Source organism: Chiloscyllium punctatum, chromosome 8, assembly GCF_047496795.1.
Source record: "Chiloscyllium punctatum isolate Juve2018m chromosome 8, sChiPun1.3, whole genome shotgun sequence".
NCBI lineage: Eukaryota > Metazoa > Chordata > Chondrichthyes > Orectolobiformes > Hemiscylliidae > Chiloscyllium > Chiloscyllium punctatum.
In genome coordinates this window covers 126,976,212-126,999,453 of record NC_092746.1, presented here as the reverse complement: position 1 = coordinate 126,999,453, position 23,242 = coordinate 126,976,212, and the positions used below count along the sequence as shown (strand labels likewise).

General features: G+C 43.7%; 1 protein-coding gene across 4 annotated transcripts in view; it reads right to left on the bottom strand.

The window, feature by feature from the left end:
* adck5 (aarF domain containing kinase 5) overlaps positions 1-23,242 on the bottom strand; it is a 136,713-nt gene that overhangs the window by 12,105 nt on the left and 101,366 nt on the right. For all 4 annotated transcript variants that reach the window (XM_072576447.1, XM_072576448.1, XM_072576450.1 and 1 more), the window contains 3 exons: positions 11,045-11,128; positions 6,034-6,115; positions 3,278-3,356 (listed from right to left, as the gene is read on the bottom strand). In XM_072576447.1, coding sequence (XP_072432548.1) covers positions 3,278-3,356; positions 6,034-6,115; positions 11,045-11,128 — 245 coding nt within the window. The remainder of the gene's footprint in view (positions 1-3,277; positions 3,357-6,033; positions 6,116-11,044; positions 11,129-23,242) is intronic.

The following is a 23,242-nucleotide window of genomic DNA, read 5'->3' as shown; positions in this document are numbered from 1 at the left end:
AGTTGAACAGTCAATAGAAGAATCGACGTTTTGGGCATAAGTCCTGAAGAAGGGCTTATGCCCGAAACATCGATTTCTCCTGCTCCTTTGATGCTGCCTGACCTGCTGCGCTTTTCCAGCAACACATTTTTAAGCTCTGATCTCCAGCATCTGCAGTCCTCACTTTCTCCTAGTCAATAGAAGGCACAGATTTCAGGTGACTGACAAAGGAATCAGAGGTGATAACTTGAAATGTTATTTTTACAATTTTGGTGAATTCCTGCCATACAAGGTGTATACCTTGTAGATGGTACATACTGCTGCTACTGAGAATCAGTGGAGAGAGTGCAAGTGGATGTGGTGCCAATCAAGGGGACTGCGTTGTCCTGGATGGTGTCAAACGTTTTGAGTGTTGGTGGAGTCTGCACTCATTCAGGCAAGTGGGGAATACTCCATCAGATGTGTGACTTTTGCTGGATAGGCTTTGGAGAGTCAGGGGGCAAGTTACTCGCTGTAGGATTCCTAACCTCTGACCACTCTTCATGTCAGAGAATTTATATGGCTATTTCAGCTCAGTTTCTAGTCAGTGGTAATACATCTCTATTGTTGATAATGGAAAATTCAACAATGGTGACCAAGGCTAACTCTCCCACTCTTCAACATAATGTCAAAGGTGTTTAATTACTCAGTTTACTGTCTCATCAGAAACAACATTCTGTGCTGCATTCCCTCAGTACTGCAATGGAGTTCCAACCCTAAACTTTCATGCTCAAACACAGCAGGACTTGAACCCACGTCCTTCTCACTCATTGGCAAGTCTGCTACAAACTAAGCCAATTTGAGACATTTCAGCTGAAACTTCCCTTCGCCTCCTACTTTCCAAACAAGCCCAGCACATTCAAACTGTTCCAATGCCAATAATTTTCCATTCCTGTCAACATCATCATAAATCTTCCCTGTATTTTCAGTGGTGCTGCTGGTGATCCTTTAGCTATGGACCAAGTAACCTTACTGCCCATGTTTAAGTTTTGGCCAAGAAAGGAAAGTATTCTGTAGGTGATCTTAATCACCTATCCTGCCACATTCAGGGATCTATAGAGACATGCATTCCAAAATTTTTTGTGTTCCTTTACACTACTTAGTATACCACTATTTATTGTATATTCCTTTGCCCTAAGCAAATGCAGTATCTCATTATTCTGCATATGATTTTAGTGAGATCTGGAGAATTAGTGGATTAGGCTGATTCTTCCTCAATGGGTCATATATATGGTTTGAGGTGGAGAATTAATCTTCTGAGCTCATCTTCAAGGGAGAGGAAGGGATTCTTCGATTTTGAGGCATGGATTGAGTTTACGGATGGGATGACAGAATGACTGTTTACGCGGTCTGTGTAGGTTGAGAGCATTATCCTTTCTTCAAACAAAGGGCGAAGGACCAGAATCAAACTAATGTGCTTGGATGCAACATTTGAAATTCTTACCTTGATTCTGAGATCTGACTCAAGTTATAGCCAACTTACTCATTATTTTTGTTTAAACAGAAACACACTGATTGAATTGGTATTCCCCTTACCCACCCTCTCCAGAGGACCATAACTTTATATAATGCTCAGTTCTAGAATCTTTTTAACAGTAGATGACAGATTCTGGGTCTCCCAGAATAAAGGAAGGGGTCATAAACAGCGAACAGTTCCATCTGGAGCCTACACATTTCCAAAGACCAGCTTTTCCAAACTACCTGGTGCTGGCCAACTTTGAGAGGCAACAGTGCTGTTTGCAATGATGAAAATCGTTAATTTTCTCACCAAGGCTGTCTCAGGGCTGTAGATGATTTGTAACTTTCAAACTAAAAACATGCATAAACACAGGCATAACTCAGTCAACCCCAGAGAGAGCAAGGCCAGTGCTGAGCAGACTTCTAAGATAAGATAAGCACAATCTCAACTTGTGTTTACAAAGCAGGACAGTAAATATTCTGATGGATCTCTGGCACACAGCCAGTGATGTAGATTGGGAAACTGGGCTCTGGAACCATCCACTTTACACATTCCTCATCTTTTTTTTTAAAAGCACTCCTAGTGTGGAAACAGGCCCTTTGGCCCAAAAAGTCCACACCAACCCTCTGAGGAGTAACCAACCCAAACCCATTCCCCTCACCTATTACTTTACATTTATCCCTGACTAATGCACCTAACCTACACACTATGAGCAATTTAGCATGGCCAATTCACATAACCTGCACATTTTTTGGACTGTGGGGGAAACCGGAGCACCCAGAGGAAACCCACGCAGACACGGGGAGAATGTGCAAACACCACACAGACACAGTTACCAGAGGCTGGAATCGAACCCAGGTCCCTGCCGTTGTGAGGCAGCAGTGCTAACTGCTAAACCACAGTGGTGAATCCAGTGTTGCATCATTACTTTGAAACCAAACTTCAGCTGTTACTTGCAGAATGTGCTCAAAATTGTCTTCATTTTTCAGGCTTGGACTGTGGCAGAGACATTTAAACACCCAATAGCTCTGTATGTAACATTCTGGTTCTTTAAGTCAGAAGGAAAAGTTTAATACATACTCAAGAGACATCACAGACAGGGAATGGTTACAGCTCAAAAGGCAGCCTTTCAGCTTGTTGTTTCTGTGCAGGCTCTCTGACAGAAATTGTACAATTTCCCAGCCTTCTCCCCAAAATCCTCCATATTCTTCCTTTTGAACGTCTGAACTGAACCTGTTTATACGACACCTTCAGTCAATGCAATCCAGACCCCAACCACACTCTACAGGAAAATGTTTTTCATATCTCCAATCTGCGCCCTCTTGCTCTTGATCCTTCCATCAATGGGAATTGTTTCCCTCTGTATCCCGTCCAGACTCACCCTCTACCAAATCTCAACTTTCTCTTCCCCAAGGGAAAACAAGTTTTCAGAGCTGAATTTCGCCAGCAGTGTAGCTGTCTTTGTGATTTGAGTCCAAATGCCAGGCTGTGTTCCTTTCTATGTAAACAGATCTTCCCCAGCTCCATTTGTAAATTCAAATAATTACAGTTATAATCAAGCTCTCTTTCACATCAAAAGTTTCAAGAGTTTGTCACCTATTTTTACAAAGTAATAGGAGCTGCAAGACAACCCTTAAGGCACTGGTTGGGATTTACGGTTTAAAGACAATACTATTCTACCATAGCAACGCATTGAAATGCTACAGGAAGTAAAGTAAACAGTGAAAATACCCACAATCTGTGAACAAATAATAAATGAAAACAAAAATCAAGGACAATTTATTTTAGAAAAGCACTTACTTTAGATTCAAGCTTTCATACAACCCGTGGTCTAGGAGCACCAGTTCTGCTTTTCCATCAGGGCCCTTCCTTACCAAAACTGTACAAAAAGGAAAATGCAAAATATGAAACTGACTTACAGGGACATAAAGGAAGTACACAAGACATGAGAAGAAAAAGAAAGATTGGAACAAGAAGCACGTCCAATAAATGATTGCCAAATATCTCATGAGATGCTTGTCAACGTCTGCAGATAAGTGACAAAGATTCAATTTGGGGAGCTTCCTGGTGTCCAAGACCAGCATACCTGCCTCAAAACAGAAACTCACTGAATTTCACTGGTATTTGAGAAATCTTTCTGCAGAATGCTTGGTCTCTCTTTAAACTCACACACACCATACTTCAATATGAACATGCTCCTGAGACACTGTTGACATGTAATTGTGAATGTGAAGGTACCGGTGTTGAACTGGAGTGGACAAAGTCAGACATCATATGACATCAGGTTGTAGTCGAACAGGTTTATTTGAAATTCTGTGCCTGTATACTTCACTTCACCTGCTAAAGGAGCAACGCTCCAAAAGCTGGAGATTTCAAATAAACGTGTTGGACTATAACCCAATGTTGCGCGGCTTCCCACATGTAATACGTGCAATTTAAAAGTACTGTATGTTACTCATGCCGAAGATAGTCACAGTGCTGTGGTCATGTGCAATCTGTTTACCCCCCTTGATCTAAATCCCTCATCAGAAACACCTTGATTTTCCGAAATTCTCATCCTCAGGTTCAAATCTCCCCTAATCTCTCCAGCTCTGCAACTTTAAAGATCACTATTTCCTTTATTTCAGGTCTCGTGCATTCCCAATTTCAATCTCACCATTACTGGTAGCTCCCCCAGACTCAGCTGCTTGAATTCCCTTTCAAACCCTCTGTGTTCTCTGGTTGAAGAGTGTGCTGGAAAAGCACAGCCTGTCAGGAAGCATCCAAGGAGCAGGAGAATCAATGTTTTGGGCATAAGCCCTTCATCAGAAACGAGGCTTGATGAAGGGCTTATGCCCGAAACGTCGACTCTCCTGCTCCTTGAATGCTGCCTGACTGGCTGTGCTTTTCCAGCACCACACACTTCGACCTTATCTCCAGCATCTGCAGTCCTCACCTTCTCCTATGTGTTCTCTGTTTTTGTAAAATACTCTCTAAAGCTTCGCTCTTTGCCTAAGTTTACAGGCACTTATCCAAATATTTTATTTGAAAATTTTCCTGTTTGTTGATTCTAACTATAGGCCGGTGAGCCTCACTTCTGTTGTGGGCAAAGTCTTAGAGAGAATTGTAAGGGATAGGATTTATGAACATCTGGATAGGAATAATGTGATCAAGGATAGTCAGCATGGTTTTGTGAAGGGCAGGTCGTGCCTCACACACCTTATTGAATTCTTTGAGAAGGTGACTAAGGAGGTGGACGAGCGTAAAGCAGTAGATGTGGTGTATATGGATTTTAGTAAGGCGTTTGATAAGGTTCCCCATGGTAGGCTACTGCAAGACATACAGAGGTATGGCATTGAGGGTGAGTTGGAGGTTTGGATTAGGAATTGGCTGGCTGGAAGAAGACAGAGGGTAGTAGTTGATGGTAAAGGTTCATCTTGGAGTGCAGTTACTAGCGGTGTTCCACAAGGATCTGTTATGGGACCATTGCTGTTTGTCATTTTTATAAATGACCTGGAGGAGGGGCTAGAAGGTTGTGTGAGCAAGTTTGCGGATGATACGAAAGTCGGAGGAGTTGTTGACAGTGAGGAAGGATGTGGCAGGTTACAGCGGGATATAGATAAACTGCAAAGCTGGGCAGAAAGGTGGCAAATGGAGTTCAATGTGGGTAAGTGTGAGGTGATTCACTTTGGTAAGAGTAACAAAAAGATGGGGTACTGGGCTAATGGTTGGATACTTGGTAGTGTGGATGAGCGGAGGGATCTTGGTGTCCATGTACATAGATCTCTGAAAGTTGCCACCCAGGTAAATAGTGCGGTGAAGAAGGCATATGGCGTACTGGCTTTTATTGGTAGAGGAATTGAGTTCCGGAGTCCTGAGGTCATGTTGCAGTTGTATAAGACTCTGGTGCAGCCAGAGTATTGTGGAGTATTGTGTGCAGTTTTGGTCGCCATACTATAGGAAGGATGTGGAGGCACTGGAACGGGTGCAGAAGAAGTTTACCAGGATGTTGCCTGGTATGGTAGGAAGATCGTATGAGGAAAGGCTGAGGCACTTGGGGTGGTTTCTTTGGAGAAAAGAAGGTTTAGGGGTGATTTGATAGAGGTGTACAAGATGATTAGGGGTTTAGTTAGGATTGACCATGAGAGCCTTTTTCCACGTATGGAGTCAGCTATTACGAGGGGGCATAGTTTTAAATTAAGGGGTGGTAGGTATAGGACAGATGTTAGGGGTAGATTCTTTACTCAGCGAGTCGTGAGTTCATGGAATGCCCTGCCAGTAGCAGTGGTGGACTCTCCCTCTTTATGGGCATTTAAACGGGCATTGGATAGGCATATGGAGGATAGTGGGCTAGTGTTGTCCATTTTTAGTGGGCTTGGATCGGCGCAACATCGAGGGCCAAAGGGCCTGTACTGCGCTGTATTGTTCTATGTTAAGTGCCTTCTTCCCCTTTGGTTGCTGCTATCGTGGTAAAGACTAATTCTGATGAAAATGGTCATCCTTGCCTCTGCAGTTGTATCAAGAATTACAGAGTGAGCTCTTTGGTGATCTGGAGCCATCCACAGTCTTGGACTTACTATTTCCAGGGTGGGGGTCAGCATGAATGAACCCAGTGTAAAATATCTGCTCTGCAAAAGTCTTGACTAGTTTGTCCGCAACCTGAGGAAAGGGTGGGGAACAAAAGATGCATCAGTACATAGAACAGTGTCATGAATATAGTTCATAACTACAGGATATTTTTAACATGGAATTTTAAGGCATGTGTTTAAATAGGAAGAGGATGGAAATGGTCCAAAATGGCAGTAGATATAAATTCAGTGACTGACTGGAGAGACAGACAGCCACCCAAAATTTTTATATAGGCTTGCAAAAGGAACTTCAAAACAACAGATTCTAAAAGGTGAGGAATGAGGCAAATCAAACAGACTGGAGTGTAATCTTTTGTGACTACAAAGATATTGAATAGGTGACTAACTCCTGCTGAGTAGCAATCCATAGCCTGCAAATTATATCACAAATTGCACACATTTTATGTTTTTTCCCTTTGAAGAATAAACAAGGAGAGGGATTAACCAGTTTCAACTGAATAGTGTACTAATGGGACTGAATGTTGTCAGTACCAGCCTGGTTGAACATTAATTTCCTAGCTATCCTGGTGTTGCAGGTAAAGACAATTTCTCACTCTGAATGCTGCAAAACAACAAAGGGTAAGAAAAGAACTCTTCTTTCCCCCCCCCCCCCCCCCCCCCCCGCCACCTCCCCTCAGATGTTTGGGGTAGCCCATTTGGAATGATAAGAAGTTTGGGAATCTTGTTCAAGGTCTTGTTGTAACACTAGTCATAACAGCATGTCCACCATTTAAAAAATGGACAACCCCTGTTTCAATTGGAAACCTTACCTCTAGTCATTAACATCTTAAATGCAATGAACTACCGGTTACAAATAGAGAAGTTTAGTCAATCCATTTATCTAGTTTAATGAAAAACTTAATGTTGGCATCCCCAGAGCACTCCTGGTTTTTGGTTATCACAAGCACGGCTGACATTTATTGCCCAGCTGTAGCTGCCCTCAGCACGGTGATGGTGGACTGCTGCTGAAAACACTGCAGACATATCGCGTATGCACCTGCACAGCGCTTTAGGGAATTAACAGGATTTTGATCCAGCAATGATGAATAAGTGGTGATCATTTCTGAGTCAGGATGAGGAAAGACTTGCAAGGGAGTTGGGAGGAGATGGCATTTCCATGTGTCTTTTGCCCCAGGTTTGCAGAGATGCAGAACATCCTGTAGTCACAACGCACACTGCAGATGAAATGCTGGCTGAAGTACGCATGGCAACAAGTCATCCAGATCAGGAAGCTGGTGACAGACAGATTATTAATCTCAGCAACAGGAGTGGCAAATTAAAGCCATTACTTTAAAAATAAGTCCAGACTAGGAGAAACACAAGAACTATAAAAGTAGTTACAACTCAGAGTCCAAGCAGTCTACTGTCTCTATGCTGGTTGGAATTTAAAAAAAAGAGCCACCCATTCTATTCCCATTTTTGAGGACCAGGTCCCTACTCTTACAGGTTATAGTGCTTCAGGTACAGATCCAGGCTCCTTTTAAATTAGTTAAGGGTTTCTGTCTCAACCAAACTAGGCAGCAAATTCTAGACACCCACTACTTCTAGGTGAAAAAGTCTTTCCTCATGTCTCCTCCAATCCTTCTAGCAATCCCCTTAAATTTATGCCCACTGGCAAATTACCTCTACACTAGTGAAACAAGTTTTCCTTGCTCACTCCATTCCAATTCCTTATGTTACACACCCCAACTAAGTTAACCCCAACTTCTTCTGCTCTAAGAAACAGGAGTTGGTAGTTACATTGAGATTGTACAGGGCATTGCTGAGGACTCTTCTGATATACTGTGTCCAGTTCTGGACTCCCTGTTATTCAGCTGGAGAGAGTTCAGAAGAGATCTACCAGGATGTTGCTGGGAGAGATGGCTTGAGTTATAAGGAGAGGCTAGATAGGTTGGGACTGTTTTCACTGGGCCAAGAGGCAGGTGGGATTAGTTTAGTTTAGGATTATGGTCAGCATGGACTGGTTGGACCAAAGGGTCTGGTTTCATGCTGTGCGACTCAATGAACAACTCTAATCTATCCGATCTTTCTTCATAGCCGCAATTTACAAACCCTGGCAACATTCTTGTAAATCTCCCCTCTCTCCAGCAAATATGTTTTTCCTATAATGTGGTGACCAGAACTATACACAAAACTCCAGCTGTTGACAAATTTGTGCAGTCCCAGCACTACATCCCATCTTGTATTCAATACTTCACACACCCAGATGCCTTCTACCACCTTGCCTATCTGTCCTGACACCACAAACGAAATGTGGACATGGACTCCAAAGTCTCTTACTTGCTCTACACCTTTAAATACCCTCCAGTTTGGTATTTATTCCCTTTATTTGCCCTACCCAAATATATAACCTTGTTCTTCTTTGGTTTAAATTCCATTTGTCATTTTTCCACCCATTCAACCAATCATCCTCTTCACTGTCAAATATACAGCCAAAGTTTGTTATTGCAAGCTTGCTAATCATGCCTTCCAACATTAAAGTCTAAATCATTAGTATTTATCACAAGCAGCAAGAGACCTAATACGGAGCCCCATGGAATAACAATGAAACTGCTTTGCATTTGCTAAAATGTCCATTGATCATTCCAGACAGTCAGCATCCTCTGGATAAAGAAGCGTCTCCTCACATTCTGCCTCCCCCCACAACCTATTGCCCCTCACCTTGAATGTATGTATAGAACCTGAGAGAATGGGTGAGATTTTGAATGATTACTTTGCATCAGGAGAGGAACATGATGAATCTTGAGATTAAAGATAGAAGATTAAAGATTAGTCTGAATCATATTGACATAAGTAGGGATGATGTGTTGGGTAGGCTAGAGGTTATTAAGGTAGACAAATCCCCAGGACGGGATGGGATCTATCCCAGGTTGCTGAGAGAGGCGAGATAGGAAATAGCTGGGGGCCTGCCAGATATCTCTGTGGCATCCTTAAATACAGGTGAGGTGCCAGAGGACTGGAGGGTTGCTCATGTTGTACCCCTGTTACAAGAAGAGTAGTAGAGATATTCCGGGTAACTACAGACCAGTGAGCCTGACGTCAGTGGTGGGAAAGCTGCTAGAGAGGGTCCTGAGGGATAGGATCTATTTATATTTAGAAAAGAATGGGCTTATCAGTGATAGGCAACATGGTTTTGTGCGGGGGAGATCATGCCGTACCAATTTAATAGAGTTCTTTGAGGAAGTAACCAAGTTGATACATGAAGGAAGGGCTGTTGATGTCATATATATGGACTTTAGTAAGGCATATGGGCCGGGTACTGGCAGGTGGGACTAGATTGGATTGGGATATCTGGTCAGCATGGACAGGTTGGACTGAAGGGTCTGTTTCCATGCTGTACATCTCTATGACTCTATGACACTATTTGAAAACATTTGCAAACCTGCAATCTTCCACCTGTATCTAGTGAGGATTGGAAAATGATCACCAGAGCTTCTATTATTTCCTCTCAGGGTTCCATTTATAGCTTAGGATACAATTCATCTGACCCTGATGATTTAACCACCTGCATTGTGGAAGACCCCACACACCCCTCACTCAAACTCTTCTCCCTCCTGCCAGAGCATTCGGTCTCTCACGGCCAGATTGTGCAACAGTTTCTTCCCCAAGTCATCAGGCTCCTTAACACAGTATGATCAGATTCTTTTCCATCTGAAACTCTTTACACGACTTTGAATTACAGCTAGAACAGTGTCTATTAATTATCATTCTTTTATTACACTGTAATTTGCATGTTTTGCACTTCTATGCACTTTATGCCAGCCTTTGTATGATCGTGTAGTTCTGTGCTGTCCACGTAGCAACTTGGTCCTGGAAGAACGCTGCCTCTTTTTTTTTTACTGTGTCAGATGTACAGAGGAACCACGATTATCTGAAGGACACGGGCAGGGAGTATGTCGTTCAGTTAATCAAATGCCAGATAACATAGTTAGCCAAGCATTGGGACCTTGTGATCTTGTTGGATAATCCAAAATTCAGTTAATCGAATGCTGGATAATGGTGGGTCCTCTCCATATTGTAGAAATGACAAATAAAATCTACTCTACTCAAGGTGGTCATCCCCTTTAGTACTTGCCTTTTCGTTATGCTCATTTTATCTAGTCTTTCAATCTGCTCCTCTTTATCTACAATGCCTACACTATCCCTCTCCTTTGTGATGACAGACAAAATGTTCACTTGTAACCCTACCAACGCCTTCTGCATCCATACATAAATTACTATGTACATGTCTGATAGGCCTTAGCTTTCTTAGGTTCTCTTGCTGTTAATCTACTGATAAACATCTTTGGATCTTCTTTAATTTTAACCACTCAACATTATTTCATATCCTCTTTATGCCTTCCAAATTTCCTTTCTCGTTTCAATGCTGTATTTTATGTATTCTTTTAAACCTCTTAAAACATTGCTTAAAAAACGTTCAGGCCAGTAGAAATGTTTTGAAGGGTTGTCAAGGAGCACAGGATTTTTTATTCAGAGCAGTTGCTGAGAAGAGATCTCTACATCTTCACAGATAAAGTGTATTTTAAAAGCTTGGACTCAGAATGGTAATTGGGAAAGCTGACAAGTTAGTTGGTTTGGTTTTGGATTGTTTAAGCCAGGGGTCAACACAGCTGCAATGGATCTAACAAGAAGCTTCAATTTGTACAGAACCTATAAAAGAGAGCTATAAGATTAACACTGAAAAAACAACTATTGTTACATTGTTCACCTTCCTAGTCCCATCCATTAAACCCTCTCAGAAGGTGCTGTTTGTGGACATCAAATGATAAGGTTTATCTGGGATTCTCCCTACCCCCACAGTTAAACTGACCCATTAATGCAATATGTCCAGGATCATGTGTGAAGAATCACCACTTGGCTAGGGGCTTTAGTACTTGTACACAAACCATTGCCCTCAGGAGGGATAAGGAGCAAACCTCAGGAAGTGGGCAAGTGGAGAGAATTAAAAAAAAGCACTCACATCTTTTAGACTTAAGCCCTGCTGCTCAATTTCTTCGATGTTGGTGATTTTACTGCCCTCACAGTAATCTGCAGTCAGGATTCGCTGAAACAAAAAGTCACAAACAGATCAGATAGGTGTGCACCACACATTTACAAGCTGTGCAGGGAAAATAATCCTGGGTGCCAAGACCTTCCAGACCATAAGACTGCTCTCTCATTAGAGATGACTGGTGGTGGCACAGTGGCTAGCACTGCTGCCACACAGCACCAGGGACCCAGGGTCAATTCCCGTGTCGGGCAACTGTCTGTGTAGAGTTTGCACATTCTCCCAGTGTCTGCGTGGGTTTCCTCCGGGTGCTCCTGTTTCCTTTCACAATCCAAAGATGTGCAGGTAAGCTGAATTGGCCGTGCTAAATTGCCTATAGTGCTAGGAGCATTAGTCAGGAGTAAATGTAGGGGAATGGGTCTGGGTGGACTTGTTGGGCCGAAGGGCTTGTTTCCACACTGTAGGGGATCTAAAAAAAACACAGAATATCATCACAGTACGATCAAGCAAAACAGCACGGTCATGAATTGCTGAACATGGGATCAGTGTCCCATCTGGCTTATTTATTTAGAAATACCTTTCACAATTACTAGAAAAATTGAAATGCATGGGACTCAAAGGAACGGAGCTAGAATGGAAATGTTTTATTCATGGGAGAAAAGAAACATGGTTGTCAGACTTGGACGAGGTTTTTAGTGATGTACCCCAGGGACAGCATTAGGACCAGAGAACAAAGAACAATACAGCACAAGAACAGGCCTTTCGGCCCTCCAAGTCTGTGCCGACACATTTTGCCCTCGTACTATAACTTCACTTATAGGATCCGTATCCTTCAATTCCCTTCCTATTCATGTATTTGTCCAGGTGTTTCTTGAATGCTGCTACTGTGTCTCCATCTACCACCTCCTCTGGCAGAGTGTTCCAGGCACTTACCACTCTCTCTGAAAAACTTGTCTTGCACATCTCTTTTAAACTTCCCTCCTTTACCTTGAACACGTGCACGCCCCCCCCCCACAGTTAAAAATCACAACACCAGGTTATAGTTCAACAAGTTTATTTGGAAGTACAAGTTTTCAGAGTTTCAGGTAGCTGTGTCCCTTAGTAATTGACCTCTCCACCTCAGGTAAAAGTTTAATACTTCCCACCCTATCAATGTCATTGACAATCTTATAAACTTCGATCAGGTCGCCCCTCAACCTCCTGTCTTCCAGTGAAAACAAACGCAGCCTATCCAACCTTTCTTCATAGCTAAAATCCCCCATACCTGGCAACATCCTGGTAAACCTTCTCTGTATCTCTCCAAGGCATCCACATCCTCTTCCGGTATATGGTGACCAGAACGGAATGCAATATTCAAAGTGTGGCCTAACTAAAGTTCTAAAAAGCTGCAGCATGACTTGTCTATCCTTATACTCAATGCCCCTTCCAATGAAGGCTACCCCTACCTCAGGCCTTTTTTTACTGCCTTATCTACCTGCTGCCACCTTCAGTGATCTGTGGACCTGCACACCCAGGTCCCTCTGCATATCAAGATTCCTAAGGGTCTGCCATTCACTGTATAATTTCCACCCGCACTTGACCTTCCAAAACACATCACCTCACATTGTTCAGCTTAAACTCCATCTGCCATTTTTCTGCCCAAATGAATTATTTTCTGCTGTACTCTCTGACACTCCTCCTCACTCTCTGCAACTTCAATCTTCGCACTCAGCCACAAACGTCCTGATTAGACCAGCTACGTTTTCCTCCAAATCATTTATGTAGACTACAAGCAGCAGAGGTCCCAGCACTGATCGCTGTGGAACAGCACTTGTCACAGCTCTCCATTCCGAAAACATCCTTCCACCACCACCCTCTGTCTCTTATGACTAAACTGGTTCTGTATCCATATTGGTAAAAACAATGACTGCAGATGCTGAAAATCAAATACTGGATTAGTGGTGCTGGAAGAGCACAGCAGTTCAGGCAGCATCCAACGAGCAACGAAATCAACGTTTCGGGCAAAAGCCCTTCATCAGGAATAAAGGCAGTGAGCCTGAAGCGTGGAGAGATAAGCTAGAGGAGGGTGGGGGTGGGGAGAGAGTAGCATAGAGTACAATGGGTGAGTGGGGGAGGAGATGAAGGTGATAGGTCAAGGAGGAGAGGGTGGAGTGGATAGGTGGAAAAGAAGATAGACAGGTTGGACAAGTCAAGGAGACAGTTACTGAGCTGGAAGTTTGAAACTAGGATGAGGTGGGGGAAGGGGAAATGAGGAAGCTGTTGAAGTCCACATTGATGCCCTGGGGTTGAAGTGTTCCGAGGCGGAAGATGAGGCGTTCTTCCTCCAGGCGTCTGGTGGTGAGGGAGTGGCGGTGAAGGAGGCCCAGGACCTCCATGTCCTCGGCAGAGTGGGAGGGGGAGTTGAAATGTTGGGCCACGGGGCGGTTTGGTTGATTGGTGCGGGTGTCTCTGAGATGTTCCCTAAAGCGCTCTGCTAGGAGGCGCCCAGTCTCCCCAGTGTAGAGGAGACCACATCGGGAGCAACGGATACAATAAATGATATTGGTGGATGTGCAGGTGGACGCCTGGAGGAAGAACGCCTCATCTTCCGCCTTGGAACACTTCAACCCCAGGGCATCAATGTGGACTTCAACAGCTTCCTCATTTCCCCTTCCCCCACCTCATCCTAGTTTCAAACTTCCAGCTCAGTTACTGTCTCCTTGACTTGTCCGATCTGTCTATCTTCTTTTCCACCTATCCACTCCACCCTCTCCTCCTTGACCTATCACCTTCATCTCCTCCCCCACTCACCCATTGTACTCTATGCTACTCTCTCCCCACCCTCACCCTCCTCTAGCATATCTCTCCACGCTTCAGGCTCACTGCCTTTATTCCTGATGAAGGGCTTTTGCCCGAAACATTGATTTCGCTGCTCGTTGGATGCTGCCTGAACTGCTGTGCTCTTCCAGCACCACTAATCCAGTATCTGTATCCATTTTGCCAGCTCACCTTGATACCATGTGACTTCACCTTTTGTACCAGTCTACCATGAGGGACCTTGTCTAAGGCTTTACTTAAGTCCCACGTAGACATCATCAACTGCTTTTCCCTCAATCATCTTCGTCACCTCCTCAAAAAACACAATCAAGTTAGCGAGGCACGACCTACCCCTCACAAAACCATGCTGTCTATCGCTAATTGGTCCATTTGCTTCTAAAAGGTGTATAGACCTTGTCCTCAAAAATCCTTTCTAATAATTTCCCTACCACCGACATGAGGCTCACAGACCTGTAATTTCCTGGATTATCCCTGTTACCCATTGCTCTTTTTAACACTGTACCCAAATACAAGTCATTAATGACAGAGACATCAATTTCACACTTTGCTGACAATGCAAAGTCTAGGAAAGTAGCAAGCAGCAAATTGACAATCACATGAATTAGGTACATAAGTAGACCCCTTGGCCCTTTAAGGTTTTTTTGGCCAATAAGATAATGGTTGGTGTTTGTGTTTCAAGTTCCACATTCGCATTCATTCTTTATACTGCTGATCCCTTGCAAACAAGTACCTTAAAAATATTCAATGATACTTCCTCCTCCCTTCTGCCTTCTGAGGCACAGATTTCCAAAGCCCCTCAATACGCTGAAAGAAAAATAATCTTATATTTATCCCGAAAGTGTGATCCTAGTAAAGTGGGAGATGGCATGGGGCAAGGTGACACTAGGCACACAGACGCACAAGATGGCTGCTAGGCCATCATTTGGCCACTTGACACACAAGATGCGCTGGACCACAATATGGAGAGAGACACAGCAAATATATTCACTGCCAGGGGCCACCAGAACGCCAGCACAATGCACTCACAACTTACTTGATTAGTTTAAGGCCAGTGGGGGAGAGAATATACATGAATAACATACACTGCCTGCCGAAGTGTCTGGGTCCAGCCAACACCTTTTACAGAAATGCTAACAGCTTGATACGGACTCGATACATAGTGCTAATAGTCAAGGCTGCAGTAATCATCCTTCTCAGGAGGAGCGATTAGTGCCCATTACTAAAGCAATGGACTTCCGCGCAGACGCTGAAATTGACAATGTCTGTGCTGAAACGAATGACTGTACTGAAATTAATAAAGTTTGCGCTGGGACTGATTGCACCGAAACTATCAACGATTCTGCAATGTTTACAATAAACAACTACACTACAAAGACAATATCATCACTGCCTATTATATTACAAAATGTATATAAGTATTTTGACATGTGCTCCAGGTTGAGAGAAGACCACAGCTGACCGCTGTGCTGTTGGTGTCTTTCACTCCCCGAAGCTCTGGTACTTCCTTGCACATTAAACTGTCATTGAACCCCGACTCTGAGTCAGAGACTGGTGATTTTCCCCATAACACTGGTTTTAAAACAGTGCCCACCAGTTCTGAAACTTATGCACAACCGTCAACTTGCTTCCACTGTGGGCCCTCTGACATTAACTCAGGACCACCGCCTGAAGTTTCCACCAAATACAGGTTTTCATTTTTGTAAACTCCTGCATGGGATGTGGGCATCACTTGTTGGCCAGCATTTATTGCCCATCATTAACTACCCTCAAAGAACACGGTGAGCTGCCTCCTTGAACCACGACAGTATGTAAATATACACATAGCACTGTTAGAGAGGGAGGTCTAGGATTTCAACATGCAACAGTGGAGTAGCATCGATACCTTTTCTAGTTAGGATGATGTAATATAGAGGGAACGTAGAGGATTGCTGCTTATGTCTTCCTGGCTGGTTAAGGTCAAAGGTTCGGGGGTGCTGTTGAAGGAGGGGCAAGTTGCTGTCGTGCATCTGTAGATGGTATATTCTGCTGTCACTATGCATTGGTGGAGGAGTGCTAGGAGTGTCAGATGATGTGCCAATCAAATGGGGCTGCTTTGTGGCATTGAGCTTCTTGAGTGCTGTTAGAGTTGCACCCATCCAGATAGGTGGGGAGTATTTCATCATACACCTGATGCTTGCCTGGTAGATGGCAGATTGGCGCTGTTGAGACAGGATGTGGGTTGCTTGCTGCAGAACTTCTAGTCTTCTCTTGTAGCTAGTGTTGATATGGCTGGTCCAATTCGGTCTGTGATTGTGGTGAGATCACCAATGAATATTCCCCACCTGCCTTCCTTATGATAGAGGGAAAATCATGGTGAGCCATCTGAAGATGGTTGGAGCCAGAACATGACACTGAGGAACTCTTGTGGTGATGCCCTGGAATCTGGGTGATTGTCCTCCAACAACTGCAACCATCGTCCTTTGTGCTATGTGTGACTCCTACTGGCAGAGTGTTTTCCCCAATTCCCATTGAAACTAGCTTTGCTCGGATTCCTTGTTGGCTTAAACTTCAAAGGCAGTCAATCTCATCTCACCTTTACAGTTCACTTCTTTCCATGTTTGGTGCCATTTGGGACCATAATAGGAACTTCCAAATGCATGAGTACAACGATAGTCAAGAGTGCCTATTCCCATCTCCATAATATTCTCCAATTTACCACTGCTTTGAGACATATCAAATTTGAGAGAGGTAGCAACATTTCCTCTAGATGAAAAAGATCAATGACTGGGGGCATAGATTTAAGGCAAAGGCAGGAGGTTTAGAGAGGATAGAACATAGAACATACAACAAAGAACTGTACTGCACAGGAATGGACCCTTCGGTCCAAAATGTGACACTGAACACAACACCAAATAAAACCAATGTCCTCTGCCTGCCCTTTGGCCACATTACCTCCATTCCTTGCAATATTCATGTGTTTATCGAAAGGCCCCTTAAATGCCCTTACGTATCTGCCTCCATCTCTATCCTTGGCACTGCATTTCAGACTCCTACCACTCTTTTTAAAAAAAAAACCTGCTTCTCGCATCTCCTTTGAACTTGCCCCCTCTAACCTTAAATGCATGCCCCTACTATTTGACATTTCAACTCTGGGAAAAAGATTCTGACTGTCAATCCTACCTATGGATCTCAATTTTATAGACTTCTATCAAGTCTCCTTTCAGCTCCCATTCAAGAGAAACCAACCCAGGCAGACCCATGGTTTCTTCCGGTTCCTGTCCCATGGAACTTATTTCTTCCAACCTAGACTTGATTTTTTTTTTCTCCCTTGCCCAATCCCTCCTCAGTTGCACCTGGGATTCTTCTGGTACTTTATGTCAGTTTCAGAATTTCCAATTCGAGGGCAGCAGCCACCTCCTGTGTGTGGATGTGCAGACCCTTTATACGTCCATCCCACATCAGGACAGTCTCAGAACTCTCCACTTAATAAAAAAAAGGCAGCCTGAGGTCTCTATTCACCACCATGCTCCTACGCCTGGCCGAGCTCATCCTCACTTTGAACAACTTCTCCTTTAACTCCTCTCACTTTCTTCAGGTCAAAGGTGTGACCAGTGCCTGTCTCTTTGGGGTACATGGAACATTTCTTGTCCAATCTTACTCGGGGCCTCTCCCCACGACTCTTTCTCTGGTACATCGATGATATCATCGGTGCTGCTTCACTCTCTTGTTCTGAGCTGAAAGAAACCCATCAACTTACCTTCCAATTTCCGCTCTGCCCTAACCTTGACCTGGCTCATTTCTGACTCTTCCCTTTCTTGATATCAGTTTCCATTTCTGGGGATAGTCTGGACATTGATATCCATTACAACTCCCCCAGTTACCTCACACCCCATCTCCTGCAAGGACTCCATCCCATTCTCTCAGTTTCTTCATCTTTGTCACACTGGGGTTTACAGAAAAAGCTTTTGCTAGCTGCTATCAGTTCTAATGAAGAGTCACCAGACTCAAAATGTTAACTCTCCTTTCTTCTCGCAGATGGTACCAGACTTGCTGGAGTTTTGCCGGCAATTTGTTTTCATTTCAGATTTTTATATTCCCGGTTTTATATTCAATTCCTCTTGCAAGAAGAATAGCATTTCATTAGCCCTAATTACTCACTGCACCTGCATATTAGATTTGAGACTCAAATGCCCCTCATAATCCTGCAGTTGTTCTCAGTTTAAGTAATACTGTTTTCTCATTATTCCCACCAGAGTGAGCAATTTCACACTTTCCAACATCAAACTCCATCTGCCAGATTTCCCCCCCCCCCCCCATTTACTCAACTTGCGTTGGCCTGCAATCTTGCTATGTTATCCACTTCACAATACACTTCTCTACCTACCTTTGTGTTCTCTGTAAACTTAGCGAGCATGTCTCTTATCTAAGTAACCGAACTGTAAAAAGAGATGCCCTAGCACAGAATCCTGTGGAACTCCACATTACATTCCGCTTATACTATTCTCTGCAAGCCAGCCAACCTTCTATCCATCTAATACATTACCCTTCTACACTCTGTTTTTACCCAGTGTAGAAACGTCAATTACTAGGGGACATATGTTTAAGGTAAAGGGGTATAAGTTTGAAGGAAATAGGAGAAGCAAGTTTTTGTTTTACACAGAGAATGCTAAGTGCCCATGTGTTTCCAGAGGAGATGGCAGGAGCAGATAAAATAGCAATATCTCAGAGATACCTTGACAAATATGCGAATAGGTAAGGAATAGAGGAGTACGGATTGAGAGGAGGCAAGGGGTTTGTAGTTTAGAAAGAGTTTTTTTTAGTACTGAAGGTATCAGTCAGTGTAGGCTCAGTGGGCTGAAGAGCCTGTTCCTGTGCTATACTAGTTTTTTTTAAAATGCAAAACACTAACGTGATACCTTGTCAAATACCTTCTGTAAACCCCAGTACAGTACACAAATGGGTTCTCCAAAATCCACACTGCATATCTTCAAAGATCAAATTGGTTAACAATGATTTCCCATTCGCAAAGCTATGTTGACTCTTGCCTATTATATTGATTTTTTTCTAAAACTTCCTAATGACAAATTCTAACACATTACCCACAATGGATTCATATTAACTTGAATACAGATTCCTGTTTTCTGCCTCCCTCCCTTCTTGAACTGAGAAATTATATTTGCTACCTTCCAATCTGGTAGGAACCTTTCCAGAGTTTAGTGGATTTTGGAAAATTAACAAATGCATCAATGAGCTCACTAGCCATCTCTGAGCAGCTTAGAATGAAGTCCACGAGGACCCGTGGACTTGTCAGGCTGCAGTTTCATTGGTTTGCTCAATTCCTCTTCCCATGCGATAGGAATTCCACCAGTTTCTTCCTTCCACATCATTTACAGCTATTACTGGGATAAATTTTGTATCCTCTATAATGAAGACAGAAACAAAATATGTTTATTTCATTTGCCACTTCCTTTTTGTTATGAATTCCCCCTATTCTCACGGTCTAGCGACCCAACACTGAATTTTTCTCTTTTCCTTTTTAGATACCTGGGGAAAATCTTGCCATCCATTTTTACATTTGCAACTAGCTTGCTCCTACTCTAGAGTCATACAACATTGAAACAAACCCTTTTGTCCAACTCATCCATGCTGACCAAGTTTCCCAAACTAAACTAGTCTCACTTGCCTATGTTTGGCCCATAACCTTCTAAACCTTTCCTATTCATGTATCTGTTCAAACGCCTTTTAAAAAATGTTGACTCTGCCTGCGCCTGCATTACCACTTCCCCAGTCAGATCATTCAGAACCACCCTTTGCATGACAAAGTTGCCCCTCAAGTTCCTTTTAAATGTTCTTCCTCGCACCTTAAAAATATGCCTCCTAGTTTTGGATTCCCTTACCCTAGAGAAAAGACCTTTGCTGTTCACCTGCCTACGCCCCTCATAATTTTATAAAACTCTATAAAAGTTTACCCTTCAAATTTCCTTTCCCCGTAGGAAGAGTTTTCAGGAAAAAGAGCGCTAATTTCAACGAAGTGAGATCAGTAACCTTTTTTCGCAAATTTATTGACTTGTGGGACATGGGCGTTGCTGGCTGGCCAGTATTTATTGCCTGTGCGTGGTTATCCTTGAGAAGGTGTTCAGCTGCTGCAGTCCACGTGCTGTAGGTTGACCCACATTGTTGCTGGGTCAAAATCCTGGAATTCCTCCTACCCTAAAGCACTGAAGGAACAGTGATATACTTTCAAGTTAGGATGGTGAGTCGCTTGGAAGGGAACCTGCAGATGGTGGTGTTCCCATGTATCTGCTGCTCTTGTTCTTAGAGATGGAAGGTGTTTGTGGGTTTGGAAAGTGCTATCTAAGGATCTTTGGTGAATTTCTGCAGTGCATTTTGTAACTAGTACACATGGCTATTACTGAGCACTGGTGCTGGAGAAATGGATGCTTGTGGTTGTGGTGCCAATCAAGTGGGGGCTGCTTTGTCCTAGATCCTGGTAAATTGTGTAACTAGGCCAATGGGTAGGGCTTTAAACTAAAAAGTATTTGGTTGAATCAAAGTTTAAAATTTAAAGAGAAAGGTTGAGGCAATACAGCAGAATAATGGTTTGGGTAATGATAGCAGAGTAGGACAAACTGGACAGTGTTTAATGGTAATAGTGCACCAGCAAATGAGATCCTTGCAAACAAGAGTTTATAATAAGTTTCTAATTGGAATGTGTGAAGTATTCACAAAATGAAATAGGCTTAACTAGTAGCTCAAATAGATCAAATTGCTATCACAGATTGGTAGTTACGACATAATCAAGTTTGACAAAAAAAACCGTTCCAAGAAAGGGAGAATAACCCTAATACTAAAGGATGTCAACAGCAGAGAAAAATCCTGGTTCCAAGATCAGAAGCAGAATCAGTTTCAATGAAGATATGAATAATAAGAGTGTGAGAAAATATTGCCATGAGTTACAAGCCCGTAACAGTACTTATACTGCTAGACAGGAGTTTAAGCAAGAAATCATTGCAGCTTGTAACAAAGATAATACAATAGTCATGCAGAACTTAATCTTCACGTAGACTGAAGCAATCAAATTCGTAATGGTAGTCTGGACGATTATTGAGTAGACAAAGATCAGGTAAGTGGAGGAGAATGTGGGAAGAGTTACAATTATTCATTTAGGCAGAAAGATTATAAACATTATCTGCATGGTGAGAAACTGAAGAGCTCTTAAATCCAGAAGAATGTTTCAAGATACCTTAGTGCATGATTTGCAAACATTTAGTGTGCAAGTAATTGGATAAGTTAATAGAGTGATTATCTGTTCTTGTGGGGAAATGAAGTACTAAAGTAAGGAGCTTTCATTAAACAGGGAACTGGAGACACCACATGTGTCTAGTAGTGGTCTCCTTATATAAGGAGATAAAATATATTGGAAGTAGTTGAGTTTTTAGACTAACAACCTGAACTAGGCTGGTGGTCTTATAATGGAAAAAGTGAGGACTGCAGATGCTGGAGATCAGAGTTGACGAGCGTGGTGCTGGAAAAGCACAGGTCAGGCAGCATGTGAGGAGCAGGAGAATCGACGTTTTGGGCAAAAAGCCCTTCATCAGGAATGAGGCTTGTAGGCTCAAGGGGGCTGAGAAATAAATCAGAGGAGGGTGGAGCTGGGGGGATGGTAGTTGAGAATAGGATAGGTAGATGGAGGTGGGGAGATGATGATAGGTCGGAGAGGAGGGTGGAGCGGATAAATGGGAAAGGTGATGGACAGGTCAAGCGGGCAGTGCCAAGTTGGAGGCTTGGGACTGGGATAATGTGGGGGGAGGGGAATGAGGAAACTGGTGAAATCCACATTAAACCAGTGTGGTTGCAGGGTCCCAAGGCCGAAGATAAGGCGTTTTTCCTCTAGTGTCGGGTGGTTTGGGTTTGGTGATGAAGGCGGCCGAGGACCTGCATGTCCTTGGTCGAGTGGGAGGGGAAATTGAAGTGTTCAGCTACAGGGCGCTGGGGTTGGTTGGTGCGTGTATCCCAGAGATGTTCTCTGAAACGATCCGCAAGATAGCGTCCTGTCTCCATGATAAGGAGACCACATTGGGTGCAACAGATACAGTAGATGACATTGGTGGAGGTGCAGGTAAATTTGTCGGATGAGGAAGGATCCTATAGGGCCTTGGACGGAGATGAGGGGGAGGTGTGGACACAGGCTTTGAACTTCCTGCAGTGCAGGGAAAGGTGCCGGGAGTGGGTGTGGGCTGGTGGTGGTGGTGGGGTGAATCTAATGAGGGAGTCGTGGAGGGAATGGACTCTCCAAAACGCTGACAGGGGTGGAGAGGGAAATACATCCCTCGTGGTGGGGTCTGTTTGTAGATGGCAGAAGATGATGTGATGTATACAGAGGTTGGTGGGGTGGAAGGTGAGGACCAGGGGGTTCTGGCCTTGATGCATTGGGAGGGCTTGGGTTTAAGGGCGGAGGTGGGGGTGGGGGTGGTGGAGGGATGGCTTTTTTTGAAACAGGAGGCAGGGTGGGAGGTGGCTTCGTCCAGGTCGCTGTGGGAGTCGGTGGTTTTGTAGTAGATGTCGGAGATGGAGAGGTCCAGGAAGGGGAGGGAGGTATCCAAGATGGTCCAGGTGAATTGGAGGTTGGGGTGAAAGCTGTTAGTGAAGTTGATGAACTGTTCAATCTTCTTGTGGGAGCATGAGATAGCACTGATTGTCATCAATGTAGTGGAGGAAAAGGTGGGGGCTGGTGCCAGTGTAGCTGTATTCCACGTACCCGACAAAGACACAGGCAAAGATGGGGACCTTGGGACCCTGCAACCACGCAGGTTTCATGTGGATTTCACCAGTTTCCTCATTTCCCCTCCCCCCCCACATTATTGCAGTCCAAGCCTCCAATTCAGCATCGCCGTCTTGACCTGTCCATCACCTTTCCCATCGATCCGCTCCACCCTGCTCTGACTTATTACTTTCGCCCCACCTTCATCTACCTATCGCATTCTCAACTACCGTGCACCCCCCACCACCATCCCCAACCCACCTCCCTTCTCGGCCCACAAGCCTCATTCCCGATGATGAAGTGCTTATGCCCGAAATGTCCATGCTCCTGCTCCTCGGATGCTGCCTGACCTGCTGTGCTTTTCCAGCACCACACTCTCACCACTGGCCTTATGATGAAAGTTTAGACGGGCTATCAACTAGAGTTTAGAAGAGTGACAGGTGACTTGATCAAAACGCAAAAGTCCTGAGTAGCCTTGACAGGGTATGGAAAGGATGTTTATTTGAATGAGAGAATCTAGTACAAGGGGTTACTGTTTAAGAACATTTTGTTTATTTAAAAAAAAAGAGATGGAAAGACATGTTTGAGTCTCTGGAGCTCTTTTTCTCAAAAAA